This window comes from Mustela lutreola, chromosome 16, assembly GCF_030435805.1.
Source record: "Mustela lutreola isolate mMusLut2 chromosome 16, mMusLut2.pri, whole genome shotgun sequence".
Lineage (NCBI taxonomy): Eukaryota > Metazoa > Chordata > Mammalia > Carnivora > Mustelidae > Mustela > Mustela lutreola.
In genome coordinates this window covers 12,632,508-12,646,120 of record NC_081305.1, presented here as the reverse complement: position 1 = coordinate 12,646,120, position 13,613 = coordinate 12,632,508, and the positions used below count along the sequence as shown (strand labels likewise).

General features: G+C 57.5%; 1 protein-coding gene across 2 annotated transcripts in view; it reads right to left on the bottom strand.

Moving 5' to 3' along the window:
* Nucleotides 1-69: 69 nt before the first annotated feature.
* The window catches only part of FCSK (fucose kinase), a 33,426-nt gene continuing 19,882 nt past the window's right edge, over nucleotides 70-13,613 (bottom strand). The window contains exons 5-25 of one of the 2 annotated variants that reach the window (XM_059152167.1): nucleotides 13,395-13,445; nucleotides 11,263-11,388; nucleotides 10,862-10,934; nucleotides 10,442-10,539; nucleotides 9,985-10,065; nucleotides 9,240-9,359; nucleotides 8,889-9,060; nucleotides 8,416-8,528; nucleotides 7,665-7,766; nucleotides 7,166-7,336; nucleotides 6,724-6,788; nucleotides 5,949-6,319; nucleotides 5,139-5,349; nucleotides 4,792-4,958; nucleotides 4,479-4,700; nucleotides 4,042-4,185; nucleotides 3,758-3,877; nucleotides 2,022-2,209; nucleotides 1,839-1,938; nucleotides 1,086-1,309; nucleotides 70-918 (exon numbers count right to left, since the gene is read on the bottom strand). In XM_059152167.1, the coding sequence (XP_059008150.1) occupies nucleotides 832-918; nucleotides 1,086-1,309; nucleotides 1,839-1,938; nucleotides 2,022-2,209; nucleotides 3,758-3,877; nucleotides 4,042-4,185; nucleotides 4,479-4,700; nucleotides 4,792-4,958; nucleotides 5,139-5,349; nucleotides 5,949-6,319; nucleotides 6,724-6,788; nucleotides 7,166-7,336; nucleotides 7,665-7,766; nucleotides 8,416-8,528; nucleotides 8,889-9,060; nucleotides 9,240-9,359; nucleotides 9,985-10,065; nucleotides 10,442-10,539; nucleotides 10,862-10,934; nucleotides 11,263-11,388; nucleotides 13,395-13,445 (3,006 nt within the window). In that variant the 3' untranslated portion in view covers nucleotides 70-831. Of the gene's footprint in view, nucleotides 919-1,085; nucleotides 1,310-1,838; nucleotides 1,939-2,021; nucleotides 2,210-3,757; nucleotides 3,878-4,041; nucleotides 4,186-4,478; nucleotides 4,701-4,791; nucleotides 4,959-5,138; nucleotides 5,350-5,948; nucleotides 6,320-6,723; nucleotides 6,789-7,165; nucleotides 7,337-7,664; nucleotides 7,767-8,415; nucleotides 8,529-8,888; nucleotides 9,061-9,239; nucleotides 9,360-9,984; nucleotides 10,066-10,441; nucleotides 10,540-10,861; nucleotides 10,935-11,262; nucleotides 11,389-12,944; nucleotides 13,072-13,394; nucleotides 13,446-13,613 lie in introns of those variants that run through there. The other variant, XM_059152169.1, reaches the window with a different exon arrangement.

Here is a 13,613-nt window from a genome sequence, read left to right as displayed (position 1 = left end):
TGCCCACAGTGCCAACACAAGTGAGAATTACTCCTGGCAGGGACAAAAAAGAGCTTTATGAAAACAGCCTGGAAGGGCAGAGAAAATGTATTCCGAGAAGGTTGCAATCCTGAGAACCAACTGCCCATAGGCACTGGGTCATGTGGCATCGTCCGTAGTGTTAATGGTTAAGGCCTCTATTAGCGGTGACTTTCTGTTAAGACTGCATTGGCTCATGGCCACAAACAGGAGTATGGACCCACACCCCTGTTCCGCCTCCCCCATCAAGTCAGGCTGAATTCCTCATTCAGAATTCCTCATCAAGTCAGGATTATTCCTCATTGTCCGGCTCCCTGGCTGGAGCACAGTGAGTGTTGAACAGGAAGTCTCTTCTCAGGCAAACGCCTGACCTCTAAGGAAGGCCACAGGAAATACCTCAGAGAGCCTTTTCAGGGTTGGCCTTAACCAAGGGACCCCAGCCATCTGCTAAAGCTGGTCATCCTTTTTCCAGGCCCTCATGGAGAATAAGGAGGCCAAGGCCCAAGGTGGGCCTTTTTAAAGGCCACATGGGACACTGAGCTTAGGACTTTCCTATGTCCAGATGGAGCAGAGGCCAAGCCTAGGCCACAGTCAACCAGAAGGTCACAGACCTATTCCCAGGCACCATCCATTCCCAAGCTCCAGAAAGGGCTGGGCCCCAGCTCCCGGTAGCTGGCTTCCCTTGGAAGCAGGTTCGCAAAGGGCTAGGTAGAGAGTAGAAGGCTGACACTCCCATGGGGGAAGGAAGGGCAGGGCTGCTGTAGCTCCAGGTTTTCTCCTCTTACAAAGAGACAAGCCTTCTGGGAAGGAGCATCAGGTTGAGGTCTCACCACCCGGTAGCTGCAGGCTCAGGCCCTGAGTGTCCACTTGTACCAGGTGGACGCTGTAGTTCCCGAGGCCCTGGGAGCAAAGGACAGGAGGTGTTCAGAGAACAGGAGGCTCTGAGCAGGCCACAAACTTCATGCTGCTAGGTGATCTGGGGACTTGCAGCTGTAGCCCCTGCTTAGTGGTGGGCCACAGTGAGGGCTCTTGTCCCCCACCAATAACCACACCCCCAACACAGGTACCTCAGTCTTGGCCAGGACAGCCTCCAGAGCCTCCTTCTGCCGCGGCTCCTTGGTCAACAGATAGAGAAAACCCCCGCCACCTGCCCCTGCCAGGCTCTGGCCATGTACGTGGGGGGCCAGGACATCCATCATACGCCGCACAGCCAGGGGCTCACAGCCTGGAGCCATGAGCTTCTTTTGGTCCCAGTATGAGGTCAGGCACTGGCCCAGCAGAGGCAGGCTCCCTGGAGAGGGGACAGAGAGGAGTGGCCTGCCTGAGCCAGGATATTCCTTCAACACCCATTTGTAGACCGAAAGAGGTGCCAAGGGGCACTACTTAACCAGTGTCATGGTTAAAAACCTAGATCCAGTCCTGGCTGGAAAGAGGAGTGCTGAAGCCCACCACACAGGGTTGTTTGAGGACTAAAGGTGCATAGAGCAGCTGGCATGGGGTCCAATACAGTTTTTAGTCAACTGTGGCCACACACATGGAACCCTAATCCACTGAGTCTGGAACTCAACAATGGGGCTGAGCCTTCTTCCCAGTCTGCTGCCTGGTCAGTGCAGCTAGAGGCCTGCCTCGTGATGCAAGTGTTATCCTAAGATAGGGCTCCCACCTAAGTGTGAGACCCCATAGAGGAGACAGTAGACTTCTGTCTCCAAGGGCCTCATATATGGGGTCTGAGCCAAGCCTGCAAAGGCTCCTGACCTCAGACCCACAAGTGACAAGGTACTCACTCCCAGTGCCCTGAGACCCAATAAGAAGGACCTCACCTCGGCGGAAGGCTTCAGCACATTCCTCGGTGTGCCGCACCAGGCTGTGGGCATTCTGCACGACGGCAGGCAGCCGGGCATACCAGTTCCTCAGCACATCCTGCAGATGGGGCAGGAGGGAGGAGTAAGGATGTGGGCCCAGCCGAGCTGCCTGCCTCCCTCCCTCCCGGGGCCAGGGCTCACCTGCAGCAGATTCCGTGCCAGCCGGGTCTTGCCAGTGTACACCAGCAGCAGGTGGTCGTTGAGCTGCTGGACGAAGCCCTCGGGCACAATGATCTCTTCCACCTCCACCTTCAGTGGCAGCTGAGCCCGGGAGCGCCCCACCTTGATGCCAGGCATTAGGCCACCCACTTGGTCCTGCCAGCCACCTCCTGCAAGCCCAGCGTCCCATCACTTTTGGAGCCTATCTGGCTCAACTTCCGTCTCCCAGCCCTACACCCGGGGCAGGGACCAGTGTGGGAAGACAGCTTCCCCCAGCTCAGGCTGGGCCAGGTTAGCTGTGCAGCTTCTGCGCCCAGACCTGGGAAAAGGACAAGCCCAGCGAGGGGAAAGGGTTTCACTCTAGAGCCAAGCTTGGAACCCACAAGGCCTGAGTTCTGTTGCAGACCTAACTGTAAACGGGAATAGGGTAAACCACATCAGAGGGTAAGCCCTAATGGAAAACTTGTCCCCTCCAGGAGAGATGACATAGGACCTTCCCTGCAGCCCCGAACAGGCTCTTGCACCCTGTCTTTTCCAACAAAAAGTGCTGAGGTTAGAAACCAGCTTTTCAGCAGCATCACTGAATTTGAAAGAGCTTGTTCACATCCTACTTTAGCAATGAACAGTATGGATCTCCTCTTGCAGCTACATAAAAGGGACACTATTTGAGAGAATTCTGATAGGCCTTTCACATCTGGGGAAGGGCCTACAAGGATTTAAAGTACAAAATGCCAATGGCAGGAAGCTTCTGGAACTTTACAGCCGAGACATGGCGGTTGGCGTCGGGCCCCCAATGTCAAGAACTCTTTACCAGCACCCCTCTCCTTCAGAGCACTCAGCACAGAGTGTAATGATACGTTCGTTTGAGTGCTTATTGATTAAGGTCTGTCTCAGTAGGTGATGGGATTTCTGAGAGCAAGAACCCTGTTTTTGCTCACTTGCTCATTTTATCCCCAAGGCCCAACACAGAGTGGATACTTAACAAATTGTTGTCAGTTGGCTAAAGGAAGGATTTGAAGGAAAGTGAAAAGCCCCCTCCCCCACCCTGCTAATGACTACCCTTTCTGGGGTGTGAATCATGGCAGTGAAGGGAGGCGGGTGGGCTACAAAGTAGCCAGAGAAGTCAGGCATCCAGCTTCCTTCCCAGGGTCCTGCAGGTGAGGCCCTGCATCCGGAGGTGACCAGAGTGCCACAGGATCTGGAGTCAGACAAACCAACTGCTCTCCCTTGTGAACGGATTCCAAGGGGCCAAGGTAGTATTGGGGAGGAAGGTGCCAGTAATGTTCCATTATGATCACAGCCATGCATTGGGCCCTCTGCGCAACCCCCTATGGTAGTGGGGGGCACATATGCCCAGAAGACAAGCTTAAAGTTCTATCCCGTATTCCAAACCCACCTTTGCCCAGACCCACCCTGAGGGACAGCCCTTGGTGGGGACAGAATCATGAGGACTAGCACTGGGTATAACAGGTACCTAGTAAGACACATGAAAACTACAGCACAGAATCTGTTATTTAGCAGGTGCTCCTAAGCATCAGGCCCTTGGAGGCTGAAACATTTCAAGTTGAAAACCAACCATAAAGGCTCAGGGTAGTAAGGAGGACACTGTAGCCACTTTAAGCAGTACAGTTACATGGCTGTCTGCAAGTCCAGGGAGCCCCTGGAGGGCCTCGGAGAAGTGCCTGTGACCTCCGTCCTGCCCCAGGGCGGTCCCATACCTGTAGTGAGCACCTGTTCCAGGTGCAGCACTGCATGGATCAGGGCCTCGGTGCCCACCACCCGGCCCGCGGCCCTCTGCAAGGCGGCCAGGGCTGCGCCTGCCAGGATGCTGCTCGTGCCTGCAGGGTGCCGAGGAAGACACCAGACATGAAACAGCCCTGCCGGGCCCCGTCCTGCCCCACCCGCTCCCTCCACTGGGCAGAAGTTGGGGAAGGGATCAGAGGGGAGGCCGGGGGGGTTGGGGATGCAACCGATGGGCAGCAGGGAGACAAGACCTGCTCACCAAGACCAGAGCCATGAGGCAGCTCAGACCAGGCATGCAGCTCGAAGCCTCCCCCGAAGGTCTGCAGCAGCTGCTCTCTCAATGAAAGCTTGGAGCCGATATGCACAATCCCCGCACAGATGAAGGCTGCCTTCAGCAGAGCCCCTGCAAAGGGACCAGCAAGGAATTTGGTCTCCAAGGGTAGAAGCAGATACCCTAAGCCACCTCCACTACTGCCCAGCCCAGCATGGGGCTCACTGGGGGACAAAAGCCCAGAAGTATTGTAGGCCCCATCTCCAAGCCATAAAAGGCCCTCTGATGACTTCGGGGCTCCTCCACCAGACTGGCTCACCCTCAGGCCAGGCCTCTGTGGCCTGCAGGGTCTCCAAGGTTCTGCCCTCACCTCTCAGCTGGCCACAAGTGCCATCCCCGCCTGTAGATGTCACAAGTGCCCTGACCTGGGGCATGGGGCTGGCAGTAATCCTGCAGGTCATCCAGGCTCCAGCATACCATCTTCATGGCCATCTTGTCCTGCCGAGGCCCCACTGCCAGCCACAGCTCGGGCTCCGGGATGCGGCGTGCTCTGGCCCCGATGGGCCGGCGGCCATCCACTCGCACAGCCAAACCTAGCACTGCCCCACCGAGCTCATAGGCAAGGGGTGGCGTATCACTCCAGCCACCTTCAGCAATTGGACAAGACCAAATCGGTCACAAGGGCTGCGAGCCCAGCTCTGGGGTGGCTACCTTCACCTCCACCCCCCTGGGGCTCACCAGAGAAATCCACACGAGCCGGGCACTCGGCCACCACCCACTGCCCAGGTGCTGGCAGCTCTACCGGCTCCGTGGAGACAAAGTGCTGGGCTGACATCACAGCCTGGCGGATGAGAATCTGCCCGGCTCCCTCATAGTGGCGGGCAGCTCGCACCAGCAAGGCCGGCCTGCCAAGAGGTCAGGGAGATAGGCTGGCACGCAGCCCCAAGTTGGGAATGGACTGTCTGGGCTTGGGGACCCGACTGCTCTGGGAACCTGGGTAGGAAGACGCCCCACCTCCCTGTGGGTCTCCACCTCCAAGAATGGCCAGGGACCTCTCCAAAGGTCTTGATGTCATTAGCACCCACCTGGTCAGCCACTTGTCCCGCTCCTGGGCCAGCGCCTGCACACCTCCCGCCAGGTCTCCACACTCCAGGTACGAGAAGGGCCGCATCCACCCAGGGTTGGCAGCTGGCCCACTCCGTAAGCCTCCTCGACCCTCCGCCATGCAGCCCAGGACATCGGCCACACAGGCCAGAGCCCGGGCTGCCACACCAGGGTCTCCCGCACCAGCTGCAACTGAGAAACCAGGAGTCAGTGTGATGGGGGAGGGGCCTGCCCCCGAAGACTACTTGGCCATCCTCAAACACTCCAGGTCCCTCATACCTCTTCGCTTTTGCCCAAGATGTGTCCTTGCCCATGAACATTCCCCGCCTTGCTGCCTGGGAAAGTTCTTCTCATCAGCCCTATCCCAGATGTGCCTCTTCACCCTCACCCGGGATGTCCCCAGGGGTTGGGAGCTCAGGCTTCCGGGTCAGACCACCTGGGTTTACTCTCAGCCCTACCCCCAACCGGCTTAAATGGGAATAATGAGATCTGCCCATGAGACTAAGGCTGAGCCCCCAGCCTGTGTGCCTGGGCCTCCAGATGGAGCCAACCACATCCCAACCCACTGCAAAACACGAAGGGTTTGCTGATGCCCCAAGGACCCAGAGGCTCAGTCCTGGGCCTCAGCCTCTCACCAAACTCCCCACAGACAGGGATGAAACTTCCCACAAAGTTACAAGTACACTCTACTGCGTCTCTCCCCTGCTTTAAAGTCTCTTGGCTCCCTAGTGCCCTCAGACCGATGAGCCAGAGGGCAGGTGACAGTGGGATGGGCTTTCCAGTACACTCACCCTGGTCCAGCGTGGCCAGCAGGGGTCCAGGACAGCCCTCTCGGACAGCGGCCCGGATCAGCGGGCGCAGGCTAAGGTCCTGCCGGGCCTCCAGCACATGCCTCGCCTTACGCAGGGCCTGGCAGAAGAAAAGGTCCCGACGGGAGGCCAGTATGGCAGCCCGGTCCAGGCACGGCTGCAGCTGCTCCCAGGACAGACGCCAACAGGCCCGCCAGGCCCGTAGGGCCTTGCCCCCATCCTCCTGGGGGTCCAGCATCCACAGCAAGTCCTGGGGCCCCAAGGCCCTCGAGGGGTGGAGCACAGGAAAGAGGCGGGCACTAAGAAGGCAACGTTCTGCAGGGGGAGTGTCTGGATCCCACAGATCCCAGTCCCTGATGTGAGGAAAAGGCACATTAGCAGGGGGGAAGCCAGGGCTCCTGCCTGGTCACCAAGCCCTGACTGCCTGTCAGCTGGGAGCTGGCTCATTCATGGGGACAGGACAAACTCCTCCGGAGGCAGCCCAAGTGGACAATTCAGAGAAGGAGGCCCAGCTGCCTTGCCTCCTTTCCTAGACCACTGAACAAAATCCCAAAGCCTGAGCAGAGCCAGGAATTTGGAGTTGCCCAGGAAGATGCTGGGGCAAATCAGGCTGCCCCAAACTACCCCAGGCCCCAGGGATGGTTGGAGGGGTGGGTGTGGCTCTGTGGGGCAGGAGCAAGGGCAGGGATGAGCCCCAGAGAGGCAGCCCCCCTGCCTGCTGAGGCTCATGGAGGCCCATCGGAACCGCCCACCTTACCGAACACCTGTTTTCTGGAAGAATTCACTCCAGGACATGTTGAGATACGTTCCTGTCCCCTGCCTCTGGGGGAAGAGGAGGAGGCAGTCAGGGCATCAGGGGTGACAGGAAGGGGCGAGGGACACTAAGACCAGAAGGAACAGAAAGAGAGACGGGCACATATACAAGCAAGTTCTGAAACAATGTGCCAAGCTCTGGAGCCTCAATGCTCCTGCCCAGGTTCCAGGAACTCGGAGTGGAAACCTGTTTCTAGGCCCATCGACCATAACTGGCTCTGCAGTCCAAGGTGGGCCACCACCCTCTCTGGACCTCATCATCTGGCCTACAACATGGGCAGGCCAGGGCTTAGAGACACTCACAGCGGCACAGGAGCCAGGCTGGGATGCTTGAGGCTCCCCAAAGCCTTACGGCGGGCGATGAGGGAGTGGGGGAGGACACCTACCTCCCAGCTGTCTAGACGGCCAACGAGGGTGAATACACGGCCTGGGGCACCGTGCAGTCGCACGTGGTGTCCCTGCAGGACGAGATCATGCAGCTCCAAGCCACGCAGGGCCTCACACTGCGCTGTGTCCAGGCCACTCACAAGGCAGCCAGTGCCGATGTGAACGGGGCCCTGGAAAAGAGAAGGCAGACATCCCAGCACAGCCCTTGGTACCCCCACCAGTCCACTCTCAGAACCGGAGATCTGTCCCCCGCAGGGGCCCCGCCCGTGGGGGAGGAGGTCTCGGCTTCAAGCCTCCACTTTCTCATCTGTGAACAAGGGGGCGGTCAGCCTTGTCGACCGGCAGGACCCAGCATTTGAGCCGTCCCCGGAGCCGAGGCTCGGATCACCCCTCACGGCCATCCAGTCTCTCCAGGGGTGCAGGCCACGGCCCCCGTGTCGTGTCGGGACCCGGGCCCCTGAAGCCCTGCCCTCCCTCTGTCCCGCTCCCTGGCCTCACCTGAAGGTGGCAGTGTTGCAAGACACTCCCAGCACCCAGCTGGACGGGGCCCTCCAGCAGGCAGCTGACCACAGAGCTGCCGCCGCCCAGGAGCTCCAGCTCCTGTGAAGCCAGGGAGGAGGTGGTGAGAGCCCCAAGCCCAGGACTGCCCAATCCCCTTGAGCATCCAAGGCTCTGGCCAGAACTCCCGCTGCTACCCAAGCCTGATGGCCAGCCAGATCCCTCCACCCTGGTCCCAACTTCAGGCCAGCTCCCCTCACCCCTTGTCCACGCTGGCCCCTAGCGGCACACTCTGCCCGCCTTCTCCCCCAGACCGAATCTGCCCTCCGTGACAGAGGTCCCCCATGACAGCTCTCCCAGGAATCCTCTCCCACCTGTCTAGCCACCCTCACCCCTGCCACCCTGAGGGCCACTTTGAGCTTCCTGACACCTGCCTTCTTCCTCAGCTCACGGCACTGACCCTGGCCTGTCGCCTCAAATGTACCTGTCTCCCCAAGCAGACCCCACAGAAAGCGTGGAGTGAGTTTTCTCTAGTTTCTCAGTCCGGCAGACCTGGCCACTCATGGGCTCTGTGGCTTTAAGCAAGATACTTAACCTCTCGGAGCCTCCAGTGCCTCAAGTGAACGATGAGAATAATCGCGCCTACACTCATAGGTGCTCTGTTCCAAGCACCGGCTATCCCTTCCCTTTCCTGAAGCCCCAGGTACCCCGGCAGGCACTTCTGCTGCCCCCCGCCCCAGGCAGGCCTTACCTCCACCTGGGAGTGCACTACCCGGGCCCTGGGAGCCCCTGGGAACGTGACGCTGCCCAGGAACGCACTGGCCGAGTTGCTCAGGTAGCTGTAGCTGCCGTCAGCGACATAAGCTGTAAAGACACGAGGACTGACCCCAACCTCGTGCCTGCTGAGGCAGATGCCAGCCAGGCCTCCCACCGGAACACACATCATCAGGCCCCGGGAAGGCAGGCAGGCCAATGTGCCCCTGTGCCCCTGTGGAAGTGGGAATCTAGAAAGGCTCAGCACCTGTCCCAGTCACCCAGCTAGGAGCCCGGGAATGAGACAAAGGAGAAGGGAAGAGAGTTATGGGTTCTGGACTGGGAGAGGGTCATTGTCCGGCAGACACTAGGCCTATATGGGAGCCTGGGGTTCGGGCAGGAAGCCACCTCATCAAGGGGCCCTCACTCCTGTGGTCTCCCCACCCCAGAGAGCCGAGCGGCAGTACCCACCCATGGTGAGGGGCTGATCGCGAAGCTCCCTCCACAGCTCAGCCCGGGCAGCCTGCAGATAACCTGCGCCGTCCGAGTCACCTTGCCCCATCTCCGGGGGCTGCCCTGCCAGGAAGTCCTCCCTGTTCATGTTCCGGGCCATGCAGAGCAGGATGTCGAAAAAGAGAGACAGCTGGGGCAGGGATAGGAAGCACAGCTATTGGGAAGGTTCCTGGGCTGAGCTGGGGAGTCTCATTCCCAGAAACACCAACCCAGAGAGGGAAAGGGACTGGCCCAAGGCCATGCAATGAGGCGGCCAGTGTCAGGGTGTCTATCCAAGGCCTGGGGACCCCAGCCCACACCCCTGGTCACCTGGACAGGCCGGGCTCCGGAGTCCAAGCCCATGTAGGTGCAGGCATCCAAGGGTGGGCTCACATGGGTGGCCAGGAGGTGCTCAGCTGTCTCCACAGAGAAGAAAACCACCCCGGACACCTGAAGAGGTCAGGGTCAGGTGGGGAGCACGGTATGCTGGGGCCAGGCTTGGGCCTGAGTTGGGAAGGGTATGGGAAGGCCCATGCAGACGGGTCAGGCAAGGTTGGCTGCCACAACGGGCAGGGTCCTTTGTGTCTGGGCCACTCCAGCACCCAGGCTCCAGGCTTACTGGGAGGGGCTCCCACTCAGGGACCCCTCAACAGGCACGTTCTGACACCACCCCCCCTCAATTTTCAGGCCTTCCTGAACTAGAGATAGAGAACGAGAAATAGTTCCCTATCTTCCTCAAGGTCCAGTTCCAAACCCTTACCCAACAGCCCTATCCTTGTCTTTCATTCTAAAAGCATCCCCCAAGTTAGATTCTAGACTTCCTCCCAACTGCTTCCCGAAATTACCCACATTCTGGTTCGGGACCCGACCCTGAATTCCAAGGCCACACCTTCCTCAGATTCTAGCTCTACTTGCACCCCTGAACACTAGTTCTAGACGTTACTCAGCTTCTGGTTCTGGCCTGCCCCAGAATCTTCAGGAAGGAGCGGAGCTCTGCTCTGAACGGGAAGGCCAACACTCCCTGCCTCATCCCAGAAGGCCTCCAAAGCCCCCAGCGTGGGTCTAGCAGCCGTACCAGTGGCACCCGCCCATCCGGCCTGGCACACCGCTGGATCTCTGCCTCAGTGCCTTGGTAGTAAATGTCCAAAACGAAGCCCTGCGTCAGGTGGGGAAGAGAACAGAGTTAGGGCAAATAGCAAGGGAGGACCAGCCCGGAGGGGACCGCAAGGTGTTCTCCCAATGAAAACCAGGTCCCAGCGTGCTGGGTTGGGCGGGGGGACAGGAGCGCCGACACTCCCACCCCCACCCCCACCACCGACGGTAGAGGGCAGGCTCTGAAAGTCTTCACCACTTGAGCTCCAGCGCAGGACCCAGCAGGAGCCAACTAAGTGAGCACAGGGGCTGTTTGCCGGGGAACTGCTCCCAAACCACACCACGCCAGAAGGCCCAGGATGATCGGCTTTCCTGAGCACAGGGCCAGGAGGCCAACCCAGATGGTTCAGTGGCCCACACCACTGTCGCAGGGGCACTACCTGGGCATCAGTGAGGAAAACACCATGGTTCCGGGCATAGGCCGTGCTCCCCGGAAGGGCAATCACTCTGGCTCCCCGGAAGTTGTCCCAGCTGATCCCTGTGAGTGAGGCAGTCAGGCAGGTCCCTGGGGCCCCCCAACCCAAGACACAGGGCCCCAGCCAGGAGGAGGCAAGAGCTCTGGGGAGGGGCCTCCAGACACCTCTATAGGGAACATGGTCTCTGAAGACAATGGACATTCCTCTGGGAGAATGATAACACCTGCCCTCCCAAAGTTCTTCCACAGAGCCCTGCAGGGCGGAAGGGGCAGGGTGGGGTGTCTCCATTCTCTAACCAGAGGGGGAAGGGAAGCCCAGAGATCACGTGAAGAAAGGTGGCTGGCTGTGGCTAGGGTAGGCAGGCCCAAGCCCTCTCAGGCTCACCTGGGTTCGGAGGAACGGACAGCAGCATGTCGGTGCTGCAAACCCACACACCTGGCGGGGAGCCTGGGCCCAGCTGTGGAGGAGGGAGAGCATGGAGCCAGCGACCTGGCCCAGCTCTCTGCTCCCACACAACCCAGTGGTGGCCTGTCCAGGAGGACTCTGGCTGCTGGGGCCTCCCCCGACCAGTGGTGCCAAGGCCGGTCCTTCCCTCTACTCTGAGCGGGACACCTCTCCACCCGCATGGCCCAGACTAACTTCCTGAAGCTCTAGGTCTGGGCACCCCCAGAGCCGTTCCTCCCGGGATCTCCTGTCTGCACCAGCACAGATGGCATAGCCGGGGGTACTGTGGGAGAGCCGTGGCTCACTCTGGGGCGAGGCCCCATGATCACCGCCAGCCTCACCCGATGGCTCATGATGTCCAGCAAGCAGTCCAGGTTGCAGACCACGGCCTCCACCGGAGCCTCGGGGTTCTCCACAGGGAGGCAGGTGAAGGCCCGGCCACAGTCCTCAAAAGGGAAATCTCGGCCCTAGGGAGGGAACAACCACAAGAGAAAGAACCCTCAGGGCAGAGAGCCTGGGGACACCCTATCAGCTGTGCCAGGCAGGAAGCCATTAAGCTAGAAGACGTTTTACAATGTACATTTTCACTGGCCCCTGGCTGGCTTAGTCCATGGAGCACGCAACTCTTGACCTCAGGATGGTGAGTTCAAGCCCCACACTGGGTGTAATTACTTAAAATCTTAATGTGAAATGCGCTTTCTCAGTTTTTTTTTTTTTTAATTTATTTGAGAAGAGAAAGAGCACAAGGAGAGGAAGAGGAAGAAGCAGACCCTCCTCTGAGCAGAGAGCCTGAAGTGGGGCTCGATTCCAGGACCCTGGGATCCATGACCTGAGCAGAAGGCAGACGCTTAACTGACTGAGCCACCCAGAGCCTCATCAGAGTCCTTTCTTTCTTTTTTTCAGAACTTTTTTTAAAAAAAGATTTTATTTATTTATTTGACAGACAGAGATCACAAGTAGGCAGAGAGGCAGGCGGGGGCGGGGAAACAGGTTCCCCACTGAGCAGAGAGCCAATGCAGGGCTCCATCCCAGGACCCCGAGATCATGACCTGAGCCGAAAGCAGAGGCTTAACCCACTGAGCCACCCAGGCGCCCCCAGAGTTATTTCTTATAACGTTTTCAATTACATGATTATGGTGAAAAATTAGAAAGTGCAGACCTGCAAAAATAAGACAATTCCTCAGGGATAAGAGCCATTGTCCTCATTTTGAGTTGTATCCTTTCAGATTTTTCATTTTTAATGAGATAATGAGCAGGTGGAGACAACAAAACTTCACACACACACACACACACACCTACAAGTAAAACCAGGGGGAAAGACTGGCAATTATATCAATGTCAATATCCTAGCTGCAGTTACACTATAGATCTCGAAAATATTGCCACTGGAAAAATCTGGGCAAGGTTGGCAAAGGCTTCTCTTTGTATTTTTTCTTGCACGTGGATCTGTATTCATCTTAATCAAAATTCCAATTAAAAGGGCACTGGAGGGGCACCTGGGTGGCTCCATGGGTTAAGGCCTCTGCCTTCGGCTCAGGTCGTGATCCCTGAGTCCTGGGATCGAGCCCTGCATCGGACTCTCTGCTCGGCAGGGAGCCTGCTTTCACTTCTCTCTCTATCTGCCTGCCTCTCTGCCTACTTGTGATCTCTGCCTGTCAAATAAATAAAATAAAATCTTTTAAAAAAATAATAAAAGGGCACTTGACTGGCTCAGCTGGTAGAGCGTGCAACTCTTGATCTCCGGGTTGTAAGTTAGAGCACCCTGTCAGGTGAAGAGGTTACTTTTTAAAAAATCTAAACAAGAGACACCTGGATAGCTGACTCTTGATTTTGGCTCAGGTCATGATCTCAGGGTCCTGGGATCAAGCCCTGCATAGGGCTCCCTGCTCTGCGGGGAGCCTGCTTCTCACTCTCTGTCTGCCACTTCCCCTGCTTGTGCTCTCTCTCTGTGTCAAATAAATAAATAAAATCTTAAAAAAAAAAAAAGAAAGAAAGAAAGCTGAGGTCATTTATATAAACTTACGTGGCTGGCTCTTCCCAGTAAACAATGAAAACACATTCCCTGAATGCTCAGAGCGAGCCAGGCCAGGCCCTGTTTTAGCATCTGCATGGATCATCTCAGCACTTCCATGTGAAGTAGAAACTGGCATCACCCTTTTTTTACAGATGAGGAAACTAAGGCCTAGAAAGAAAGGGTCAAGTGACTCGTCCAAGGTCACAGACCGGTTCAGTCTCTGTCCAGGCCAATGCGTAGAGTTGGCTGGACTTCTAAATCATAATAAATCACACCAATACAAGTGCTGCTTATATTCAGCCTGTTCCTATTTCCAGACACTCGGACCAATTCTGACTCTGATTCTTCTGGATTTGCCCAATGAGCACCTTGCACAAAAAATAAAAATAAAACAACTATCTAACCCATGGTTCCAGCCTTCAGCACGGCCCCTGCAGAAACACGCCACCCCCTACTAACCATGTGCAGGATGAGGATCCGGGCCGACTGCAGGACATCCGATGTGACCACCTGTCAAAAGTGCAAGAGCCCCATTGACAGAAGCCTCGGCGGACGGTACCCAAGGATGCTGTCCTCTTGTTCAGGGAAAGACCCCCAACACAAATTCACTCAGGTACCAAAGGAAGAAAAGCCAAGGTCAGGACCAATGGCCATAGGCAGGCAAGGGGTGGCCCTGGC